The sequence below is a fragment of the Orbicella franksi genome, chromosome 10, assembly GCF_964199315.1.
Source record: "Orbicella franksi chromosome 10, jaOrbFran1.1, whole genome shotgun sequence".
Classification (NCBI taxonomy): domain Eukaryota; kingdom Metazoa; phylum Cnidaria; class Anthozoa; order Scleractinia; family Merulinidae; genus Orbicella; species Orbicella franksi.
In genome coordinates, this window is record NC_138154.1 from 11,001,020 (window position 1) to 11,026,385 (window position 25,366).

The following is a 25,366-nucleotide window of genomic DNA, read 5'->3' on the forward strand; positions in this document are numbered from 1 at the left end:
AAAGAGATTTCGTTCATGATGGCTCAATAGGAATTAGGTAGGACTAGCGCGCGCGCTATGTTATAAAGAGATTTCGTTCATGATGGCTCAATAGAAATTAGGTAGGACTAGCCCGCGCGCTATGTTATAAAGAGATTTCGTTCATGATGGCTCAATAGGAATTAGGTAGGACTAGCCCGCGCGCTATGTTATAAAGAGATTTCGTTCATGATGGCTCTATAGAAATTACGTAGGACTAGCCCACGCTATGTTACAACCTTAGTTGCAAGCTAGTCCCAGTCAAATACAGGGAATATTGATATTTCCCATTAAGAAGTAATTTTGTGCGGTAGAGAAATGATTGAAAATATCTCCTCATTGGTCTTTTAATCCAAATGTGATCAGCATCTAATTTCTCCTGTCCATGACCATACATTGTTATGCAAAAGGTGATGAGAAATACGAGATTCATTCACTACAGTACACGCGGTGCAGTACAGAGAAACGATAACAGCGTGCGCTTTTTCAACACACACATAAAAGAAAAAAAACTGCAGCAAGAACGCATTTGTAGTTTGTGTGTTTGTTCGTTTGTTTCTGTTATTGTTATTATTACTGCTGCTGCTGGAAGCTTTGTACCGTTTTCACCAACTATAGTATCTGAGAATCTGAAAACCTGAAACGGGTGTTGAGGAATTGAAGGTGTTTTATTGTTTAGTTATATATTCTTGTCTTGTTTTGTTTTGTTTCTCTTTTAAGGCTCTATCGTCGAAGAAGAAGACGAAGATGGCGAGGAAGGAGAATCGAAGAGCACAGAAGATAAAATCAAGCTTGAACAAGCCAAGCTTGAAGAAGACAAGAAATCTCTGCAGGATAACCACACAATGATGGCCGAGGTATGCATCCACCACGCGCTGATTTATTTCTCGTTCACCTGTGAACATGCACTGTGTTTCTATCGAGTTTTAGTATAAATCTACTACCGCCGGTTCTATCACGAATGCCGTTCTCTGATTGGCTACGCTACTCACTACCTATTCTGTGATTGATAGTGAATAACGTAGCAGTGTGCCCTTGCTAACAAAACGACGGCCGCTTCTTGGCGTTTTCAAAGTCTCTGCGAAGAGGATTGAGATAAAGTTTTGAACGACTTGTAGATTTCTACTAAAACAATTAGATTATTCGCTCTCGATTTCTGTCTATAATCCCCAGCTAAAACTGGGGAGTATTTCCCATTTTTAGAAACTGTACGTATTGCAAAAATTATTAAATGGATAATAAACGCAATAGCCTCTATTTGCGCGAAAATATGTTCAGTTTTCCTCGAACCACGCTCTAAGAAAACTGTTTGCTTCTCGGAAGAGATAATGTCCACGGACAAATATCCGAGCATATTTTCGCGCCAAATGGAGGCTGTGCGTTATTTAACACAGGAATTTTCCAGTCGATACCACTTTTGACTATTACTCATTCTTTACTTTTCTTTTCTTAAGGAAAAGGAGAAACTCATGGGTGAAATTCAGAAGAGGGCGCAGCTGTTGAAAAAGCAACAAGAAGCACAATCTGCTTTAAAATCAAAAATCAAGGTAAGTTGATTTATAACAACGGTAACTAAAAGTTGAATCGGATCGTTTTCTTCTGAGCTTTTGGTTAATGTCACATTAATTATATACTAAGCTTACAAGATAAGGCCTGTACACGAGGGTTAAGGCTTCTTGTTAAAGACTTGTTTCTGTGTCTTTTTTTTTCTTAAAAGATGATGGAAAGCAAATTACTGGTTGGAGGGAAGAGCATTATCGACAAAACGTCTGAACAAGAACGGGCGCTAGAAGAACGAAGAAAACAGATCGCTGAACAACAGGTAATGACATGACTAGCTACCGAGCTCGCTAATCTCGCTTTCCTCTTTCAGGATAACACCAAAATGCCTCTACATAATTATATAATTATCACACATGGCTTTATTAAAATTAGAACCTTCTTTTGAATAGAAGAATCAATTGTAATCCCCTTCAACTCCAGCAAAAAGGGGCTCAAATTCGAGCTTTAAGTTATTTCGCTCCAATAATACTCAGCCCTGTTTTCCTTAGAGAGAAGCACAATTTTATCCAAAACGTTCTTTTTTCTTTATAATTCGTGCCAATTTACCTATTTAATCCTCTATAACGAGCAAACTTTGGACCCATAAACGATCTTCTGCATTTTTGCCAAAAATACAGAGGGTTAGTTCGTGCTTTTCTTTAACCCTTCAACGCCCAAATTTTCACGAAAAATGCCGTTTTTGACCGTGAAATCAGTTATTGTGGCTGCCATGACGCTAAATGGGCCTTAGTTTTGCTGAACAAGCTTTTTTTAACCAAAAAGGTAGATTTCCGGAAGATTAGGTACAAAAGCGTACAATATTGTAATTTGGTGCATGCTCATAAGCCAGAATTTTGGACTGTTTTTGTTTTTTTGTTTTGCGTTTGCGCGTTCCGAATTTTTTTCTTGCCAATTTTCTTTCCTTTTTCTCGACTCTTCTACTTCCGCTACCTTTTGCGTTTCATATTCTTTCTGGCTGGCGTAAAAAGTTGGCTGTTAATCATGGGCAAAGCCTGGAAATGGGGCCTTGATCAACTCAAGGTATTATGGGTCATTTTACCACCATTTTTGTACCAAAACTGTTAACGTTGTTTTTCAATTTGCTACGACAGAATAGCGTGGATATCCAAAACCGACTGTTGTGCGGATAGATCTATCCTAGCTCTACTATCTGCTTATCAAGAATATCTGGTGACATTTAAATTGATGACGTCACAGGTGGTACAAAGAGCGCGACAACTCAGGACGTGTATATGCGAACTTGGCAGTCAAAGGGTTAACGGTATTTTTTGTGAAAATTTGGGTGTTAAAGGGTTAATATTTCCACGATTCTTATTGTTTCAACGTTGTATCGGTGTTGCTCGTTCGTTTACCGCGATACCAAACTATTGTCTTAAGATTCCTTTCACATTTGTCAAAATGTCTCTAAATTCTATTTCATTTTTAGCGTCGTGAAAGAGAAATGCAACAAAAGCTTGAGGAGAAGGACGAAAACACCCTGGAAATAAAAGAAACGTTCACATCGCTTCAACAAGAAGTGGATACCAAAACTAAGAAGCTGAAAAAGGTAAAAAAAAAAAAAAACGGTTAAAAATACAGTCTCGCCTTCTCGAGTGGCCATCGCTTCAAAGATTCAGATATCACACAATACATTTGATATTAGCTATAGGGACGGACAGTGAATGCAATGACTATCATCGAAGAATCCACTGGTGATGCAAGACTTTGAATTACATTTTGTACTCAGCGCACTAGAGGAAAATAATAAAACAAGCAGAAAATCGCAAACCACACAGAGAAAAATGTCTGTGTAGCAGTCACTTCGACAGTGCCAGAGCACAGGGAAGCATTTCAAGAGCGTAGAATACGTAGGAAGGGAAAATCTAGTGAAGCAACGTAGAAAGCTAACTTGTTAGTCTGAAACCTGTCTTGCAGTTGTTTGTAAAGTTACAAACCATTCGGTCGGAGATCTCTGACCAGCAAGAAGCGCATATTCAAGAAAGGCAAGAGTTAGAGCAAGCACTGGAGGATCTGACAAGGGAACTGAAACTAAAGTGAGTTACAAACAAAAACTTCGGTTTTATAACACGTCTAGTTAGTCCAGGGGCCCGTTTCTTGAAGGTCCCGAAAAGACTTCGCACCCGGAAAGCCATAGCAAAATCTTAAACCTTATGATTACAGAGCTGTTTTATTCACATATTCTTCATATGAACAGATTCCGTTCATACAAGAAGTTTTTAGAAACAGATTAATTTTTAAAATGGCTTTCCGGGCCCGAAAAATTTCCGGAGCTTTCGAGAAACCGATTCCAGATCTTGAGAATAAATGAGCTGAGGTTTTGTTTAGAGTTGCCACAGGTCAGGAACTGTTCAGGGGAAAAAAATCGTCAAGGTCGGGGAAAAGTCAGGGGTTTTATCTTGAGTCAGGAAAAATTACATTTTGACGGAAAGTCAGTAAAATCTGAAATAGTTTAGCATGCCTGATTCAATTCAATTAAGGGCTGAAAGAAACATTTCAGGTTACTGTGATGTCACTGAAGTTTTTCCCCAATGAGAAACAATTTGATATTTATAATCAGGTGAAAATCAGGGAATTTTGAAAACTGATGTCTGTGGTAGCCATATTTGTTAAAGTAGCCTGTCAATTCTTCCCAAGATAATTTTTATGGAATCCTCGTTTCACAAGCTATTTGTCGGTCTTTTTGGCAAAGTGAACTGTAATTTATCGTGATTGTTTCCTTTTTTCTTTTGCAGAACGTTAATAATAGAGAACTTCATTCCTCCAGACGAGAAAGTCAAATTAACAAACAGAGCGAGTTACGATGAAGAGAACGAAGAGTGGAAGTTAAAACCTTCTTCTCAGAATGGCAGGTGATGGACACTTTGTTGACTCGTACACACAGTCCTATTCCTTTTTTCCATTAAAGTGCGTTGTAGAGTGATACTGGGAAAGGTTTTGTTTTGATTGCTTTGTATTTTCACTCAAAGAACCTTAGTCAGTCTACACCATTTTCTATGCCATCGAAATTATTGATATTGCATGGTGAAGCGAAATCTTATTGCTTTCCTGTAAGTTGTGTTCCTAAAAGCACGTTTAATTATCCTTAGTGGTTATGTTTCTTTGTTTCGACATGCTCGGAATAAAATATAATAGCCAAACTCTCGCGTGTTAAACAAAAACAAAGGTGTGGCTGACTAGGGTCCTTTAAGAGTGAATAGCAGTACTCCTTGTCGTTTCTTGTTAACAGCTTTGGCCAATGCCCCTATACACTGCGAGCAGTCTCTCTTTTGCTCGAAAATCCGTGGGGAAGAACGCAAATCAAGTGAACGTGCGAGCGTGACTGCGTTGCGTTCTTCGTTGCGTTCTTCTCCACGGATTTTCAAGCAACAGAGAGACTGCTTGCAGTTTAATGCCCCTGTGACTTTCCCCTTTTTAAAAAATCAAATAAAGTTTACCCGGTTCAATATTATCCTTTTGATTCACGTTCTACTGATTGCTTTTTGTTGTGACTTGTTATGTTGACTAGTTCTAATGTTGCACGTTGTATTGAGCAGCCAGCAAGCTATGGCCAAAAGACCAGTATCAGCTGTTGGGAACAGGCGACCCACCACCGAGTACGCCAAAATGGCGGCGGCTATGGGCGGACACATGAGATACAAGGTACCTACACCTATCAGCCAAACAGCCCGTCATTTCGTCTTGTTAAAAATTACCCTCGTGATGTAACTTAATTCCCTTTAACGGGATTTCATTGCGAGGTTATATCCAGGAAATGTTACTCAGTAACTCAAAAGCATATTGGACACCGTTGTGAAATGCAAAAGATTGTTCTCTAATCTTGCACGTCTTCGCTGTGAATAAAGTCGTATAAACGTTACGTGAGTCATCAGCTCAATGTCTTCAGTCTTCAATATCACAAGATGGCAATATTTAACATAACTGATTAATAACTACTTATTAACCGAGAGTGAGGTCTTTACGGGAAAATCTCTTACCGAGACCTTGCCGTATTGACCGAGCGATAGAGGGGCGAAAGAGGCGAAACAAGGGTCTTGGGGAAACAAAACTAACTGTTTTCCGGGTAGCCAGTCATTTAGTGTTTTGTAATACCTCCCAACTCAAAAATAATAATAATAAGGAAAAAAAACTGTGAAAAATCATTTGCTTGAGGCCGGCTGGCACACAAATTCGCCGCAGTTGCAAGGAGCACGACCTGATCACATGCGAGTGGAAAGTTCAAGTTGTTGTTTCCCTAGGGAGTTAGTGAGTTTGACCAACCGTACGTGACACATTCTCATCCAATTGGAAAACGTATTTGAGTGGGGAGGTATAACAACATAGAATATGTCAATGTGGCTAAAGCTTATGAAGCACGTTCAAATCCTGTTGTTGGGAATCTAAGATTAACCTGCGGGTCTGAAGAATCCCTTAAGGTCATTCCACTGAAATAGAACCTGCACTGAGATTTTTGTGAAACTTTGCCTATTGATTGTTTATATTATAGGAACTTAAATTTTGAAATAAAAATGAGGGGTCCCCATGTTCGTTTAGGAGCAACAGCACCTTGTTTATACCCATATAAATCCTAATAGTAGCACCATGATTGTAGTCACGATTGTTCGCTAAATTCACGTTTCTGACGATTGCTTTTTGTTCTACACTGAGAATTGTTCCATATTTATTTTACACAGAGAAAATTATTACTCAATTCAAAACAACAGAAAAAAATGATAGGTCACCATACTCGTTTGCGAGAAAATGACGATTTACCTCTATGGCGAGGTCCAGCTGTAAAGAAAAAGCCGCCATTTTTTAATGCGCGCGCGCTAATCACGCGTGAAATTATGCGCAGTAGGGATGCGCAATGCAACACTGGGGAATAACCTTAAGCGGCCTTCACACGCAAACAAAGGTTGGCAAACTCGTGTTGGCAAACTCAAGTTGGTGTGTGTGAACGGCACAAAAACAGTCTGCAAACACGTTTGCAAACTGTTGGCGACAAATAGAACTTGTCTCTATTCTCGCCAACTTTTTCACTAACTTTTTCGTGTTGGTAAACTCGTATTTGACGTGTGAACGATTGGCAAACAACTGTCAACCAATCAAAACACGCGCTCTATTCACGTGATTCATTTGCGTGACACTTCACAAAATGGCGGACGCAATTCAAGATGAACTTGGGGCCACTTCAAAATTTATGGAAGAGGTTCACAATTGTCCGGCTGTTTGGGACGTTTTATCTGTAGTCTACAAAGATAGTAAAAACAAACGAAAGAAAATGGAGGAGCTAGCAGACAAACTGAGTTTCGTCCTAACCTTTCTCGCTTTCTGTGTCTTCTCTTCTCTTCTTCTGTTCCATTGTTCTACGTGAGTGCCACTGCACTAAGTCGGCCATGTTGAAAATTAGCGTGTGTTGTGATTTGACGCGAGTTTGACGTGTGAAGGAACGAGTTTGCCAAATTTTGGAATTTCGCTAACACGAGTTGGCCAACTTAAGATTGCCGTGTGAAGACAGCTTAAGACCCTTCGCTCCTGTTGTTGTTTGTGTTTGTTGTTGTTCTTTTAGTCACGTTCAAACGATATTAGCAGTGAATGATGTTACATGTTTATTATTAGCAATATTAGCAATATATGGGCACCTAACTAGTTTGGTTTCTTATAGTTAGTCAGGTACCCTGTTACCTTTTTTTTTTCCCATGAAATATACTATATAAAAAGATACTATATTTTAGATGAGGTAGAAATAAACTATTGTTGTTGTTTTGTGTTGTTGTCGTTGTTGTTTTGGTAACGATGCCTGTTGTTTGTTCCTTCCAAGGCTGAGAATATCATCATGATCGAACTAGACATGCCTAACAGGACTACCAGGGATTATGAAGGTCCTGCTGTGGCACCCAAGGTTCAGGCGGCTCTTGATGCTGCTCTTCAAGATGAAGAGGACCTCACCCTTGATGCCGAGTAAGCTACGGAACACTTGGTTGTTTTACTATCAAGGGATGTCAATGCTCAGAGACACCAAAACAGTTTGATTCGAGCTATGGTTTACCTCAACTGTAGGTTAATAAAATAATATATAGCTAGTAACCAACGATCTGTATTAGTGCTTTTTGCAGGCATGTTAGTAGTGATGTATTGGCCTTTGTTGTAAATTTCTTTCTTTTTTAGTGTTCTTCTCAGTAAAACTAAAGTGAAATCAAAAAGAAGGGACAAGCCTGATCGCAGTGAGCGACCGAAAACAGGGTAAGCTAAAAATCAAAATTACTTTTCCGTTGCACTGATTTGAATTTGAAACCTTGCCAATCCGTGCAACGCGGTCTCTGATTGGTTGATTTCCACGTGGTTTGCACGGACCGCTTCACAATGAGTTTAATAAACCATATAAAACACAGCGCTTTTCACTGCGTGAAATTTACTAGTTTGCTCTACAACATCGAAACATGCACGAATCGCATGTCGTAATTCTCTAACCTTATTTCCTCAGACGGAGGAGTCGAGGCCCACAGTCATCAGGTCAGCAGCAGGGTTCATCGGAGTCTGCGCAATATCCAACTGCAAGAGGCTTGTTAGCTCAACAGAAGAGAGTGTTACCACAGTAACAACACTGGATATTAAATTATTGCTTTAGTCGATGTACGCTGTATTTAAGGGGGGACGGGGGGGGGGGGGGCACGGTAATGCGCTTGTATGGTGGTTTCCAAAAATGAGTGCAAGTTGAATTCGCAAGATACCAAGAAATATTTCACTGAAAAGAAAACAAAGAGCTAAATATAGCTCTTTGATGTTGTGGTCGTTTGGCCAGGTTCGTGCAACAATGTTGCACCCGGGCATGCGCACTAGTTCGATTTTCAATACCCAACATGTCGCAACACTTCGCAACAGGGTGGCCAAACGCACCCAACATGTTGCGCCCAACAACGTTGCGATATGTTGTGTTGATATGTTGCGATGGTTCGGCCGGGGCTTGCAAATACTGGGCCAACGATGTTGCGATATGTTGCGTTGAAATGTTGCGATGGTTTGGCCGGGGCTTGCAAATACTGGGCCAACAATGTTGCGTTGAAATGTTGCTATGGTTTGGCCGGGGCTTGCAAATACTGGGCCAACAATGTTGCGTTGAAATGTTGCGATGGTTTGGCCGGGGCTTGCAAATACTGGGCCAACAATGTTGCGTTGAAATGTTGCGATGGTTTGGCCGGGGCTTGCAAATACTGGGCCAACAATTTTGCGTTGAAATGTTGCGATGGTTTGGCCGGGGCTTCCAAATACTGGGCCAACAATTTTGCGTTGAAATGTTGCGATGGTTTGGCCGGGGCTTGCAAATACTGGGCCAATAATTTTGCGTTGAAATGTTGCGATGGTTTGGCCGGGGCTTGCAAATACTGGGCCAACAATGTTGCGATGGTTTGGCCGGGGCTTAACGTCTCCACTGTAGTTTCAAGCTAACCTCTTACGCAGACGTCCTAGATTACGTCACTAGCCACGAGGGTCTGTGTACGAGGCTAGTTTGCTGGCTTGTTATATCCTTTTCAGTTCCAAGTATTTTTTTGTTGTTGTTTCCTCTAGGTTACTAGCTTATTCTGTTTAGATTTTCCGTCTGTTTGAGAGAAACTTTTTGTATAGCAAAATGACGGGCTCATTAACGTGCTACAAGAGGAGACCAAGGTATTTATCTTAATCTTCTCTTGGTGTAAAAGAATATCATTAAAATCACCATAATATACTTGTTTTTAGTTTAGAGATCATTACTTCATGCTTCAGTTTACGTGTTATGCCGTGAAATATTTCAGAGACAGTGCAGAAAGGGGAAATGTCTGTCTCGCTGGGTTGGGATTGCCACACATTTCATAACACAATACGGATCGAGTGTAGGGCAGTCGAAGGCCAATATCGTCCCGATAGTCCCTAGAAAACCTTGTTAATACGAGATTATGACTAAAAAAAACTATTGAAGGGCGATGATAGTTGGTGGATACCCGGGGGGGGGGGACTTCCATATACAAAGGACGGGGTGTTCGTCGTACCTTTCACGGGTTAAAAAAGCAGATTTGGTAGCTGTTAGGGTGTTCAGTCTGAGAAGGTCCTCAGCGGGAGCTTTTGTGGTACCTTTTAGGCTATTGAGCCCAGTAAATATGACAGATGTTTTGTTTTAGAATTAGTGTCTCTCAGGGGTGGAAACAATTTCAAGCCACGCCACAAAACAGGGTCTTAGTATCTCTTAGGGGTTCTTTTCAAAATTTCCGACGGGGGGGGGGGGGTGGGACAATGGCGAGTTTACACCACAGAAAGAACTGCTTATAAAGGCAGTACGGACTCGATCTTAGTCAGGCTGATTATTTTCTGGATTTGTTGTCCACTAAATGTAGTGCAAACACCTCGGACTTAAGTCCTCAGGCAACTTCTTTTAGTGCCCTTCCCAAAATTTGTTTCTTTTTTTTTTTCTTTCCTCTGGTGTAAACGAGCCGTAGACACAGTTCATGAAATGGTGACTGTCATTTGCTTGCTTCTTCTGTCTCATAGCTCCGTTAAATTTATATAAAGTTTATGTAAAATGTTTCACTGTTAGTCGTGTGGGAAGCAATTCATGACGTGTTTTCCCGTCTCCACGAAGTAGTCTAACCCTCAAATTTCGTCACTGTAGCGCTCGTGGCGACAGTTTTACGAGAGAGTATTCTTACTGCTCGGGACGAGCTCAGACTGTTTCCTGATTAGACAAAAAATTGGATGATTGCCGAAAATCGTCGGCTTTTCTGCACTGAACAGTCAGTGAACCAAACTGTGAAAGCACTGCATTTGTCTTTATATTTAAGTTAATTTAATTCTTTAAGCTGGATCATCACTTAAAATATTGTATTGTAAATACCTGTAATGAAATGTTCTAACTATTTATTATAAAATATACTGAGAAAATTGTTACTGTGAAATATGTCTATCAGAGATACTGTAGCGGAAAAAAAAAATGGACCTAAATCTTTTAATAATAGCCGGTCTTCTATCGCGAACTCACCAACAATCTGCCATTTTTTAGATTAACTCCAGTGGCCAGGGGCCCGTTTCTCGAACGCCCCGGAAATATCTCGGGCGCGAAAAGTCATTTTCAGTTAATCGGTATTTAAAGACAGAGGTGTATACGCCTGAAACCTCTTGTACGGAATGGAACCTCTGTTTATATTAAGAATATGTGAATAAAACAGGTCTGTAATCATAAGGTTTGAGATTTTGCTACGGCTCTCCGAGTGCGAAAACTTTTCGGGAGCTTCCTAATCCAGAAACGGTCCCCAGGTCCGTAAAGGAAGATTTATTTTCACCAAATTTGTTGCAAAAACGCTCTTAAAGTCTCTCCCGAGCTCTTTTAAAGTCTCTCTCACGCTCGCTCCCCGTTGTTTAGGGGTTCAAGAGTTCGTATCTCCGTGTACTGTGGGTCGGTCTAAGAACTTCACCTTTTTCTTATTTCAATACCAAATTTAAAATTGACTATCTTGTTTGTTTGTTTTTAAACACACACAAATTTAGACGGAATGCCACGTGAGGGGGGAAGGGAAGGGTAATTCACGAAGTACAATAAAAGGGTCGCGTTTTCAAAAAAAAAAAAAGACTGAAATTTGGCAAGCAGAAGCATTTGATACTTTGTATGCATGGTCAAGTGACAGTCCCACGAATCTTCATTGTCGTTCTGTACTTTTTCGTGCATGTTTAATTTGCATTGCCTAAAACGAGAAGGTGAAGGGTGATAGGGTTAATTCCCCATATAGACTTTATTCCGTACGTAATCCTTCCCTTGGGTCAGAAATCCCGGAATCCCAGAAATAGCCAATCCAGTGACGCGGATTTTGGTCACATGACCAGCCCAAGCGGATTAACGCGCATTTAAATCTTCGACGAAAACGTCCACGCAACGCTCGTGATAAAATGACTCGGTGAAGAAATGGTTACCATGTCTAAAATTAAATTGAGATATGACCTTGGAAATATTACAGGCTCTCACTGGGGAATGACTCTCTTTTTAAATTCACTTCATTCTTCTAGACTAGATAAAAAAAAATACTTCTAAGCCACTTGACTATACACTGCCCGGTCTTGATCGCCATTGAAGAATTCCTCGTTATTCTGCTCCAAGAGCTGTAGAACCTCATCAGGCTGGCGTTTACTTCTCCCGTCTTCATGTTTTTCTTGATTCCGCTGGTACAACATCCCAGCAAAGCCGGTGCTCCACTTAAAGTAGCGACTAACTCCCACGATCAACAAGTAAGTCAGAAGCGTTAAGATGCTGATGACAAACCCACAAGCCATCAGCGAGCACGGCCCCACCGATGTATCAACAATCGTCTTTCCCACAGCAAGGGGAATGAGCATCTCGCCAAAACTTGCCGCGACTAAAAGAACAGACGCGGTCTTTCCTGACACTGTTACAAAATACTCCGCAAAGTTGATGGCAGATGGGAACACGGACGCCATTGAAATCCCCAAAATGACAGTGCCCGCCCACAGTTTGGTATGGTCGGATTTGTTGCATTCTAAGTTAGAAATTTGCGACACTAATATGGCTGATCCCAACATGCACCCAGCCATGTCAAGCCAGAGCATCTTGGAAGGTCTCAGGTACCTTGATAACGGTACAGATGCCAGTCGCGCCAAGGCGAAGCTGCCCCAGAAGGCAGAAGTGAGAAATGCTGCACCATCCACGCTCATCGATGGAATGCTCTTCACACCGAAAGTAAAGATGTATCCTCCATATGCAATCTCTAGACCCACATAGAGCAAAAGGAATATAGAAAACAGCAAAAGAATCACCAGCCTGTATACCAGGCTGCCTTGGTTGCTTTTAGCAGCATCTTCCTGCTGACTCTGAGCGTCCTGTAGACTGCAAGCTTTTATTAACACGAACGCAATGAATCCAACGGCAGTAATGGCCAGGGGGAGAGAGCTGATCCAATACGCCCACGTGACAGGCATCGTACTCTCACTAGCATTGTAAATACTGCAATTAGTAATATTCACTAAGTGGTAAGTTGTTGTGTTTATGAACTCTGTTTCGTTTGTGGTTGCGTCTGAGACATTTATCCTGAGTGGGCCCATATCTTGAAGAAAGGGCTGTTCTATAAGAGGGGCCACAAACGCGCCGAAGGCGAACACAAAGTGAAGAGCCTGCATGTAAGGTCTTGATTTCTTACCCCAGGTGTTCAGCAGAAGGACATTTCCACCTGAAATTCAAGACAAGATGAATATTGTTCACTAGCCAAAATTAAAACTCCAGCGTGTAAATGACAATAAATTTCCAAGTGTTCTAACAAAGCTTTCAACATGCTATGGTTCAAATTTACCCTTAGTACAATTTGGTACTTGTGTTTCCCTCTATTCAGGTACATGGTAATGTACTTAAGAAAACAGCCCTAAAAAACACGCGCGCTGACTGGTTAAAAATCGTGTTGCTATTAAACAATTTAATTATGAGCTTGAGATTTCTATCGCCCGATAGAAATCGAGAGCGAATAATCTAATTGGTTTAGTATAAATCTACTAGTCGTTCAAAACTTTATCTAAATCCTCTTCACAGACACTTCGGAAACGCCAAGAAGCGGCCGTAATTTTTTTTTTAACAAGGGCACACTGCTACGCTACTCACTATCTATCACAGAATAGATAGTGAGTAGCGTAGCCAATCAGAGAACGGCATTCGTGACATAACGCTAGTAGATTTATACTAAACCTCGATAGAAACATAGAACTAACACGTGCTGTTGACGTAATGATGGCACGTGCAAAGAGAATTTACATTTTGATGATCAAAGTAAACAAGTTGTTTTCCTTTTTTCCGTCGCGGTGTTTTCTAGAAGAAATAGAAAACATGCTCCCCGTGTTTCTATTGAGTTTTAGTATAAATCTACCACCGTGCCATTACGAATTCCGTTCTCTGATTGGCTAAACTACTCACTATCTATTCTGTGATAGACAGTGAGTAGCGTGGCAATGTGCGCTTGTTAACAGAATGACGGCCGCTTCTTTGCGTTTTCGAGGTGTCTGAAGATTATTTAGATAAAGTTTTGAACGACTAGCAGATTTATACTAAGACAATTAGATTATTCGCTCTCGATTTCTATCGACCTCATAATCTAATTGTTTAATAGAAACACTCGTGAAAGTTTGGGAGAACTCAATAAAGTTATGGAAACACTCGCCTGCGGCTCGTGTTCCCACAGCATTTCTCATTCTCCCAAACTTCCACTCGTGTTTCTATAGCTCGATACAAACACGGTACATGTGTTCTATTTCTTAAATAATGGACGTGAAACAAAGGAAAATACCACATTGTACCAAAGGTAAAATTGAACCACAACATCATATATATGCATATACCTGGGGCGGATCAAGGGGGGTTCAGGGGTCACAGACGAACCTCGTAGAACTTGTAAAAATATTAATCAATGCATTCAATCCTTAATGGAATGAAACTACAACGTTTCTGACACTCTTGACTTGCACTCAGAATGCCGAGAATCCCATTTCCGACAACCTCAATTTCATAAATTTTATGGGGGAGAATGCCCACGGATTCCCCTACAGGGTACCACCTCCGGCGGTCTGTATCTCGAACCTCCCTCTCTAAACTCCTGTATCTGCGCCAGTATACGCATTTTGTGATTGGTCAATAGCCGCTCACTCAGGCATCAGTGCAACAAACGGGAGTAAGAGCTGTAGACTGTGGACAAGCTGTTCACACAGTGGATATTGTTATAGATGTGTAACTAGGTAAAGTGTACATTGGGCCAAATGGTCCATACCATCAGAGATTATCCCAGGTTCTGTAGCATGAGGCAACTAGAAGTATTTCTACTCCACACTGGATGGGATGATACGTGTAGTCCATCCCAGTTTTACTATACACACCAACCCCCCCCCCCCACCCCCGTCCCCACCCCCAAACAAAAAAAAATATATATATATACAGTCGAACTTCCGGTTGCGACTACCTCTCGTAAGCGACCACCTCTCCTCAGCGATCAGTTTTCCGAAGTACCAAAAGTTTCCAAGTCAAATCACTATATTTGGAGCCCTCTTGTAAGCGACCACCTCTCGTAAGTAACCACGACCACTTTTAGAGCTAAAAGTTTGACATTTTCTTTTGTTTTTAGCCTCCTGTAAGCAACCATTTGACAGATAATGGAGCGTAAATTGGATAATAAAGTGTTGTAACATTGTCGCATTCCTGAGTAGTACACGCGATGGAAATTTCTCGATGGGAAGTATTGGATTTAATCTCGAAATAGGGTAAAGCGACCACCTCCTGTAGCGACCACTTAGGCTTGACATTTTGGGTGGTAGTTTACGGGAGGTTCAACTGTACTTAAATTCACCGGTGCCTATTTGGGTGCCAATGCTGGGTGGAGAGAGGCACTGCGAGAGTTAAGTGTCTTGCCCATCATACAGGGCTGCAAATATATATATATATATATTTTTTTTTCTCTTGAAAGGGCATATGTCCTACTAAGACACCATCTTGGTCAGACAAAACAGATTGTGGTCGGACATCATCGAAAAAAGTAAGATTTACTCACGGTAGATTTTTATTCATCCTTACGGTAAAATGAGTTAACGTAAGGTAAATGTCCGCACACCATGTCCGACCACCGTTGGGATTCGTTGGACGAGTAAAGTTTGGTTAGCCAATGTCCGACGACTGACTGCTATTTGCAGCCCTGATTATACAATAGTTTCTCCACTGTACATACATTTAATTTATTGCTATTTAGCCAAAGTGGTTGCAATCAAAAAGCAACCATCCTGATACATCGGGCAAAAAAGGTAACCCCTTCAGAAAAGAACCCCTCCCAAAAGTAAGCTCACTACAGTGCAGATATCAGGTGTAAATTTCCCTTCCTCCTATCATACGTCGACCCACAGCAAGGTCGTTTGAGAATACAGTGTATGCCCATAGGCTTATTATCCTCAAAAATGTTGAAGTATTTGTTAGCAACCGCATTGAATTACATGCACATGGTGAGTCTGCCTCGAGATGAACTTTTGCAATAAATAGCAGGGCGTGGTAAGGGGGGGAGCTGATGGGCAGTTGGAACCAAATAGACAGAGCCAGAAGGAACTGCAGAATGTGAAACTAATTTGAAGTCTCCTTTTAGTGTTTCTTTTCAGTTGCCCTTCAAGCACTAACTGTTTTCTGCGACAACAAATCTCCCCTAAAATGCTTTCAGTTTTTAGCACCTGTCTACCCTCTTACCTACCCATTAAAGTGACCCTTTCACCAGATAGGAGGCAGCATAGCCGAGTGGTTTAGGGCACTGGATTTTAAATCTGGAGTTCCCTGCTTCAAATCCTCCACCCTACCGCTATCTTTGACTGCATTGTGTAAATAGCCAACTGGTTAGCCTCCCACCAGTTGAGATTCTTAATTATTATAGTTTATGTTTTACTTGCAATATTTGTTTGATTATTTACATGTATTTACAGTGTCCCCCAATTGGCACCACAGTGCTATTAATACGTTAAATATAGTTTACTTTAAAAATGCCATAGTTGTAGTCAGGCATGATAAAAGACAAATTATCCGAAGTACAACACGTGGTCGACGCTCTAAAGATCAATGGTTACACCGACCAATTTATTAGAAGCTGTCAAAGTACCATTGTTTCTACAAACCAGTCTCAAACTAACAGAGGTTTAGTTACTTTGTTGTACATTCAAGGAACTTCAGAGAAAATCACAAAAACTTTAGATCAGTTCAATATCAATGTCACCCACAGACAAGTAACGACCAATGGCTCCATTTTCGAAAAAAAAAACTTACGACAAATTCAGTAAAGACCTATCAACAGGAGTGATCTATAAAATCAATTGTAAAGACTTATTTATTTATTTATTTATCTATTTATTTATTTATTATTTATTATTATTACTACATGTATCTCAAGCAGCCAGTTTTACAGAAATGGAAATTTTGTAAATAATCAACCACATCATTGAACTGATTCACAAAAGAGTCAAGCCATGTGGCCTGACGCAAACATGAGAGAGAGTTACTAGGGAGAATTTTAAAGTTCATGTCACATGGTCTCATGCAAAATAGTTTCCCTATTAGGGTGCTTTAAATTAACTGGCTGGATTAAAATTCTCTCATTATCAATGCCTCAGTAGCCACTTCAAAACAAAACTCCAATAAAATTATCTTTACATGTACCATATTTCATTATCTCCCTAAGCAGCATTGGGTAGAACTTTCCAGAAAATATATCCAGGAAGTTCCAATCCCTTGTGTGCGGGAAAAATGGTTAGTTTCTGGAACCGCACATTAAATTTGCCAATTATCTAGTAAAGAGTACGATTTATCAAATTTGAAACAGTGACACTGTTACATTTTACATTTTATGGCAAGAATTCTGCTCTGACTGATGTTGACAACATTATTAATATTATTTGATCTCTCAAACCTGTGTCTAGTGATCCAAGCACCACTCCTAACAGTGATATGACAACCACCAACCCATAAATACTACTAACGTACGGCAAAACCCACATCATCAGAGTGGCCCACAAACATGACAGCGATAACACCACGTGCCCATTGTACTTGTCAAATAACCAGCCGCCAACAATGCTCCCAGTGAGGTAACCAATAGAGCGAGATGTGAATGCATATGACATGTGTGCCAGGCTTGTTTCAATTTGACAGGACAACTCTATCAATGTGGGTCCTAGGATGGCCACAGAAGTACCCTGTGTAGAAAGGGAAGAAAATTGTTAGTATTAATAAAAATGATGCAATATTAGTGTCAGAATCACTTAGCCATTAAACTGGCTTTCCAAGAATTTCTGTGTAATTAGCTTAGACTACAAGTAGTCCCTCTTTCGCTTAGTCATTCAAGCACGTTGTGTGGCCATTTTTTATTGTGGCTTTCTTTCGCATCATGCATGACGGACTAAGCAAAAGAGGAACTACTGGAAGCCTAGTGTTAGGTAACAGTAATATCAATGTCTTCATTTTGAATTCACTTTATAAAAAATCAAACATGTGCGAAAAATGCTCAAACATTGTGCTCTAAACCAAGCAAAAAGATGGTCTAAAACATAAAAAAAAACTTATAACAAGCTGTCTGGGTTTGCCTGGATTGTCTCTGAATCAAAAACAAATTAAATGTTTGAAAGAACCTAGAGGATACACACCATGTGCTTACCATTCTTCTAACTATGCCCATGTCCACTGCAGCACCAGAGAGATTAGTTGAACAGACCATAGGAACAGTGAACAGACATGCAAAAGACAGTCTGTTTGAGGTCAGAAACATAATGGCTTGAATGATATAATTTTTTTCTTATTTTCCTGTCAGTGTATCTGTAAAACTCTGAGGGTGCAGTAAATCTAACATTTTCACAGAAGTAATTCAGCCTAAAATGTGTTTTGCAGGCTGCTGGGGTAAATTTTCATTAGCTATGTTTCAGCAGCTTAGTGTCCCAAATTTTCGTCTGCAATCCGTCTGAGGTGAGATAAGATTAGTGTACAAAAATTTTGTAGTTCCACAAAATATTCTCTCTCCCCCAACTCCACTGAAAATTCCAATATTAAGGTCATTCCCCTGTATCGCATTGCGCATCCTTACTGCGCATAATTTATGGCGTCATAAGCGCGCGTTCGTGCACGCGCACATTGAAAACACGGCGGATTTGCCTTAATATTGAGTTCTGTCAGTTGAAAAATGGCTACAGCTGGCTAACGAGCTCAGACACCCCAAATGTTTTCCCAGTCATTTTAATCAACTAATCATTAGCTTTGCGTGAGAAAAGACTGATCTGATTTCTATGTTTGAAAATGGAATAAATAACTAAAGAAAAATAGCAGCTGCATTGTAGTCTTTTCTATTTTGCAGTTTGATAGCCGTAGCAAGCAATTTGGTTGCAATATTTTAACAAAGATTCAGCTGTCTGTCAAAATCAAACTTAAAAAGTTTATTTGTGTCCGACAAAAGTATTGACTGTAGTTTGAGGCATATTTTCATGAGTCTGGGTTCACAAAGAGTTTACAATAACTTAGAATGCGTTCTTGTAATAAGCATTAAATAATGCTAAAATGAGACACTTTCAATGCCTCACTGCTCCTTAACGAGCACGGGCACCCCCCTTTTTATTTTATAATTTACGTTCTCATATGATAAATATTCATTGGACAAAGTTTGAACAAAAATCTAAATCCAATTTTATTTCAGGGGAATTGCCTTAAGCTTTAAACATTTCTATATTTTTTTCTTTAGTCTTAAAGAACCCACCCCCTCCCCTTCCCTAAGGAAATTCCAATTAAATCTCTGAAATAAAACACCCAAAATTCTAGTGTCTGAAATTTTTTGCAAGTAATGAATTAGTAACAATTTGCAGTTTTAACAATAATTGCAGAAATCCTTGTGTGCTCAATGGCTAATTTTCATTATTACAAATTGGATCATTGGATAATGCAATTCGAGCATTTTCATTGGCTTAGCCATCATGGGTTGTCAGCCATTATACCTTATGTTTTAAGAGTTTTTTTTTTAGTTTAGTTTTCTATATTTTAGGGGTGTTTTCAATATTCCAATATTCCACTCACGCTTGGTGGATATCGGATGATTATAATGATAAGTCAACTCATATCCAATGCACGCTCATGGAATAATTGACAATTAAGAAATGGTAAGCGTGCAGCGTGCAATTATCCGGTTATGGACGCATGCGGGAGGTTGCTAAGCATGAAAGAAGCATAGAAGAAAGAAAGAAGTTTCTTGAGTGCTTAGCAAACCTCCCAAGAGCATCCATAACTCGATAGTTCCACACTGCATATTTACCATTTCTTGTATAAACATATTGAGACTTTTGAGATAATATTTATTAAATCTCATCCTGCTTACATCAATTTAAAACCGCGCGGAAATGTTCATTCAAAAATCTGACAAAGCAACACACCAACAATTTTTCCTGGATTGCGGCGAGTTATAGTTTTAATATATTTCCTCGATCAAACAAACAAACAAACAACTTCAAACTGCTCAGTTAACCTAAATATCAAGCTGACAACAAACGAAAATAATTATTGTAGTCGGTAAAAGCGTTTCTCAAAAGTTGACTAAGCTTACAGTAAACTGGATCAGTTTTCCGGAGAATTGAAAACAAACTGCACATGGTTGAAGCTTTTGGTGGCTGAGCTCTCTGTCCTTCATGGCCTCTTCAACAAAAGAACAATATGGAAAGAAACATTTCTCAAAAGCGAGAGTGGAGAAGAAAGTGAACAAAAACCCCTGGCTTTGAGCTGTTAGAGATGCTCTTATTCAATAGCAGGTTTGTGGGTTATGATGTCCTTTCCACTTTGTTTTAAATTTGATGAATTGCAAGTCTAAGGCTGAACTTAAACACATTAACAGCTTTAAAGGATGCTTTGTTACTTTCGTTATTTGGTAAAATAAGCTTAACTGAGCAGAAGACTGAGGCTTAAAGGAAGATGTCAGAAATGCAAGCTTACATTTGCGCAAGATGCAGACATTCCTGCGAGCAGCTGTTTCTTCAAGAGTTCAATTCACGATCAAACGACGAGCGATCTAGCAAAACTGAAACCCAGGATCTGAAATAATTCATCAGAGGCTACCTATATTTGAAAAACTATCATCTTTAATTAATGTTTTTGGAACAAAAGGATTTTGTTTGTAAGACTTCACTTAAAACAGATATTTGCTAAAACTCTCATGTTCAAGTTTTTCTTGCCAAAGGCATTTCAATGGCTTTCGGCTGATACAGACCAGTTTGTTGTTTTGTTGGTCCATCTCCGAGTGCTTGTTCAACCAGCTCATTCAACTCCTGCTCGCTTAAATTAGCAAGGTGGAGGCCCGACAAAAACATTGCGCTAGAAATTTGGTAGCTCACAGGAATTATCTTCCTCATCTCCAAAAGAATTATTAGATTTTTCCATATTTTAGGCAAAAAAATAGGAATTATGCCTTAAAAAAGTGGCATCGTTAAAAAAAAAAAATTTCTGAGAAAAAGTACAAATAAACAAACTGACATCAGCATGCAACCCACGGGCAAATGGATCGAGCATATCAGCCAGTCAGAATGCGTGCTCGTCTAAGGCTATGTTATAAATGTCCATAAGCCTGCAGACACATGAATTTATAATTTATGCAATAATTTATTGAAAAGAAAAAAACAAATTACCTCAGTTTTTCATGTGTCTGTCCTGTTATTGACAATGAATTTCATCATGTATGTAACATTGTCAAAAGGTCAAAGTAGCTGTGGATGTCAAATTGTCCGCTCTCACTCGTTGCATGGTCATCACATAAATTATAAATTCATGTGTCTGTCCAAAATGCGACAATGAAAATTAGCCAATGAGTGCATGAGGATTTCTGCAGTTCTTGTGAAAAAAAAAATTACGCCAGTTTTTCATGTGTCTGTCCTATTATTGACAATGAATTTCATCATAACATTGAAAAAGTAGTCTGCAGGCTATCACCTATCCACAGCTACTTTGACAGTGCTAGCAGACGCATGAAAAACTGGTTCGATTGCCTTTCTTCGATTTATTTACCAGTCGATCTCGAGGCTTATTGTCATTATAATAGCAGCGACATATATGGGTTATTGACCAAGTGTGAGGTCAAGATGGCTGGATATTGGCCAAGTTCTATTTTTTCCGTGTTTATGGACCGAGACGGAGTCGAGGTCCATAAACACGCAAAAAAAGAACGAGGCCAATATCCAGTAATCTTGACCGAACAAGCTTGGTCAATAAAGGATTTATTATGTGGCTTTCGGGGAAATTTTTCTTGCGGAACACGGCGAGTAGTCCCGAGCGGGCAAGATAGCTCCATCTTGCCCGCTCGGGTAGCCAATCACAGTGCAGGATTTGGTTCATCTTGCCCGCTCACGGAGCTAGCCATATAATAAAGCAGCATATTGTTTGTGCTCAATGAGGCGAGCATCTACACTAAAAGTCACGCAAGCTGTAACAGAACATTCCTATAAACATTTTAGGTTCACTGCAAACATGAGTAAGAAATTCTGCTCACCAAGCCGAAGAAACTGACAAAGAGGCACACAGTTTTCGCCACTCGTACAGATGATGACGAATATTTCGCCACAGTCGCCGAACCATTAGTATTTCGTGAACAAGCCGAGGAAAGATTTTCACGGTTGGCCTTTGAAGTCCGTATAAAGTCGACCATTTCGTCATCTTCATCGTCCCAAGCGCGCAGAATTTCCGCCATTTCGTTTGAGCTTGCTTGCTGACCCAGATTTCTACCGCCTCTTTTGGCAGTCGACGACGATAATCCAGCCATTTTACAAGTACCGAAATGTTCAAGAAGTCGCATAAACGTCTGTCATCGCAAGAGGAAAGGGAAATTTGAGAGCTGAATTTAACGATGTTACACGTAGTCCAGAAAAATAACGATGCACTGTTTACATCACACAGGAGTCCATTTTTTGTTTTGCGAGGATCGCATTTCAGGCAGTCACAAGACGACAAATACTCTCCCTACCAATACCTAGACGGGAAATAATCTCTAAAACAAAATTATTATGTCAAGAAACAAAAAAAAAATTGCTTCATCCTGGAAAATTTGCTATACGCCTACTATGTTTCAAATTCAAGTGAAATGCTAAATTTCAGCATGTCACGGACTCTATATCTCTTTCTTCCCTACCCTACCCCATAGTGGCACTTAAGTTGACAGCCATTTCCCGACAACGAGTGTGTGAGGTCAAGCCGCTTGGAAGAGCTGGATATTTTTATTTTCAATTTGCGAGACGCACTTGCATTCCATCAACAAGCCAAAACAGGTCAATGTGAAAAAGGCCATTTCTTGATGGAAACAACGAGTATTCTCGCGAGGACACGGTGGCTGATGGCTCTAAACGCGCGTGGAAACCGTCTGCGGGAGGCTGGATACCATTTTGAAAACAGCTAGCTCAGAGATTACCTCATAGGGTTATAAAAAGGCATGTATGCATGGGGTTTTTCATCCTCTATTGTGCAATTTAAGTTGCATTTTTTTTATAAGGATAAGCATGATAAGTATAAAGTGGACTGGGAAAAAGAAAATGGGAAGGGCTGATGAGTCTCACGATATGAGCCACATTTTGCACATTGGCAAGAATCCATTGGATTCCTGGACAGAGGAACTTGGATTAGTATTAATCCGTGGATTATGATAATAATAATAATAATAATAACAACAATAATAGATTATAATAGGGTTATTATAATCTGGTAATAAATTATTATAATCCAGTAATAGATTACTATAATTCAGTAAGAGATTACTATAATTCAATTGGAATGATTAGATTATTATCAATAATATCATCCGATATCATTATCTCTATTATAATCCAGATAAAATTCCCGTGAATGTAATGAATGTGAATGGATATAACAGATCTATATGACAGACACACTGCAGACATAACACGGGACTGACGAGACATAACACTGATCACATCAGTCACATGCTATGACGATTCCATGCGTATGCTAGAGCTGGTAGATACCACTATGTTGACCCTAGGAGTAAATGAATAGGAACAAGCGCCTCTGCGCCAGCGAATCCATGCCATGGGCATGTGCTTTTACAAAAAAAGGGGAGCTTGAGAAAGGGAATAGCTACCAGCTGCATGAGAATAGTGAGAATCCCAAAGACACTAACTGTTTCGAGGTTCGGAGCCGGCATATATCACGGTGGATTAATAATTATCAGAATAATATAATTCAGATTAAGGCATGGCTCAAACCTCAGTAAAGGATTACAATAATCTATTGCTGAATTATAGTAATTTATTACTGGATTATAATAATCATCAGGATTAATATTAATTCAATTAATATTAATCCGAGTTGTCCTGTTTGCACCAAAAGGAAATTAGTGATCTTCGATAATTAGAAAGACGTTTGCTCAGAGGGTGGGAACAAGATCCAGTTAAGTTTCAGTCAAAGCGAGGAAATGCTCAGGATGCTAATAAATCTCGATAACATCGAAATGAAAATTGTCTTAATTTCATAGACAGTTCACCACTTAATTAATGAGGAGAAATCTGGGGCAAGTCACATCTCACAGTGGTTTGTGGACTCGCCCCAGATTTCCTCTTGTTTCTAAAGTGGCTAATTTGGACGGATGAGAATGCTCCAAAAAACACCATCAGTTGTTTACAAGGTCGCAGTTTGGCTTGCAAGAAATTACCTTTTTCGGTACATGTAAAAAAAACCCCACCCTCTTTGACACTTGCCAGGTCTCAAATTGCAAAACACGACAATAGACCATTTTACAGTTGTCTGCTCAGTGACCTGGCCTTTGTATGGCAGCGAGGCTAGAGTGTAAAACAAGTTGTTCTGATGCTAACTGTGGTGTTTGCGGAACAAACAGAGACTGGATTTGACAACACAACGTTTTAATTCGCCATTTTAGATGGTCTCTTCTATTCAAGCACATGGTCACTTCCAAATAAGGAAATACCATATATGGACATACACTACACTAACTAGGTGCATTTACATGACAAAAGCAGTGAGGTCTGTATCAAAACAAGGTCAACTCTACCCTCGCTGCCATACAAAGGCAAAATTGGCAAAATTTGACTAAGATTGCCGGAGATCGCACAATTGTAGAGTTTTCGATATTATTTTTAGCATCCCAATGCAAAGTGTGTAATGGAAAATGTCTAATAAAACAGTGAGCCCACTTTCCCAAGCTTCGCATCTTGTGAGCTACAAGTGGCAAAAGTAGAGAGGTTTTTAGAAAATGACACTTTTCGATATTTAACCTCTTATTCTATTTCATTTGCATTTAGCATTGATTCTCTGATACCCCCAGCCCCCTGATTCAATGTTGCGTAGGTACTATGATCTGCGTTACCTTAGAAATAGAAAATTCACCATTGTTTGGGAGGAAGGGGAGGGGGGGATGTTTCCCAGACGCTCGAAAATTGAATTCTACTGTGAAGTCTTTCAACACTATTGTAGCTCATTGTAGTTTCGCAGAACTCGACCATGCACTGCATTTACTTGTGAAGTCTTTTTTTGTTCCACAGGGCTGGTTCGTGGGATTCTGTCTGGGTTGGCTGTGGATGTGGGCAGCAACATTGCTTAACAATCAAATCCGTCAAACGGTCCTCAGAAACCGAAAGCCATGACACTTCATTAATGTTCAAAGTTTATTGGTTTATATTCAGTTTCTGAACGCCATAACAATTTTAGTGTATGCTATAAAAAATATATCTATATTCTAAATATTTTGCTTTTTTTTTAATTTGGCTTGTTGCTGATGTTAATCCACTCATAAAAAATGTTTGGGTAAGAAATTCTCATCAACACTCTGCACCGATAAAAACATTTCTCATATACAAAAAAATGTTGAGCCAGCCATTCTTAACACATGAAAGCAAATTTTCATATCAGTAACCCTGAACTAGTACTATTGCTTGCAACAAACAAAGTACTTAGATAAATCATTTAAAATTGCAATAAATTAACCTCGATATAGGAATGTTCGATTTTTTAGAAAAAGAATAGAAAGTGATAATTATACCACAGCACTTTTGTGAATCACTATTAAAGTGCCACTATGATGAAATTCTCGATATCCATTTCCATTTCTTTACATTTTCGTACACATTAGGTCTTTCCTAGATATCTTGCCAAATTTCAATTTTCTACGAACATTAAAACTCGTGGTTTTTGGACCTTAATTTCCGAGAATTTACGGCCGCCATTAATTTTCCTTGTTCCAAGTCTTGGTTGAAAATTGGAGAAAATGACATCATTTTCTCAAAAATACCACACGGGTTGAAA

At 39.7% G+C, this 25,366-nt stretch overlaps 2 protein-coding genes across 3 annotated transcripts in view; one reads left to right on the top strand and one right to left on the bottom strand.

Annotated features, from left to right (window-relative positions):
* LOC145500455 (kinesin-II 95 kDa subunit-like) overlaps nucleotides 1–9,813 on the top strand; it is a 29,943-nt gene extending 20,130 nt beyond the window's left edge. For both annotated transcript variants that reach the window (XM_081479971.1, XM_081479970.1), the window contains exons 17-26: nucleotides 739–875; nucleotides 1,473–1,565; nucleotides 1,736–1,840; nucleotides 3,008–3,127; nucleotides 3,496–3,614; nucleotides 4,314–4,430; nucleotides 5,115–5,220; nucleotides 7,379–7,518; nucleotides 7,726–7,800; nucleotides 8,042–9,813. In XM_081479971.1, the coding sequence (XP_081336097.1) occupies nucleotides 739–875; nucleotides 1,473–1,565; nucleotides 1,736–1,840; nucleotides 3,008–3,127; nucleotides 3,496–3,614; nucleotides 4,314–4,430; nucleotides 5,115–5,220; nucleotides 7,379–7,518; nucleotides 7,726–7,800; nucleotides 8,042–8,156 (1,127 nt within the window). In that variant the 3' untranslated portion in view covers nucleotides 8,157–9,813. The remainder of the gene's footprint in view (nucleotides 1–738; nucleotides 876–1,472; nucleotides 1,566–1,735; nucleotides 1,841–3,007; nucleotides 3,128–3,495; nucleotides 3,615–4,313; nucleotides 4,431–5,114; nucleotides 5,221–7,378; nucleotides 7,519–7,725; nucleotides 7,801–8,041) is intronic.
* A 1,223-nt stretch (nucleotides 9,814–11,036) lies between these two features.
* Nucleotides 11,037–22,738, bottom strand: LOC145500465 (sodium-dependent glucose transporter 1A-like). The gene is made up of 3 exons (XM_081479977.1): nucleotides 21,591–22,738; nucleotides 16,995–17,280; nucleotides 11,037–12,758 (listed from the first exon to the last, which is right to left on the bottom strand). The coding sequence occupies exons 1-3, from the start codon at nucleotides 21,891–21,893 to the stop codon at nucleotides 11,605–11,607; spliced, it is 1,743 nt and encodes a 580-aa protein (XP_081336103.1). The 5' UTR covers nucleotides 21,894–22,738; the 3' UTR covers nucleotides 11,037–11,604.
* Between the last annotated feature and the right edge of the window lie 2,628 nt (nucleotides 22,739–25,366).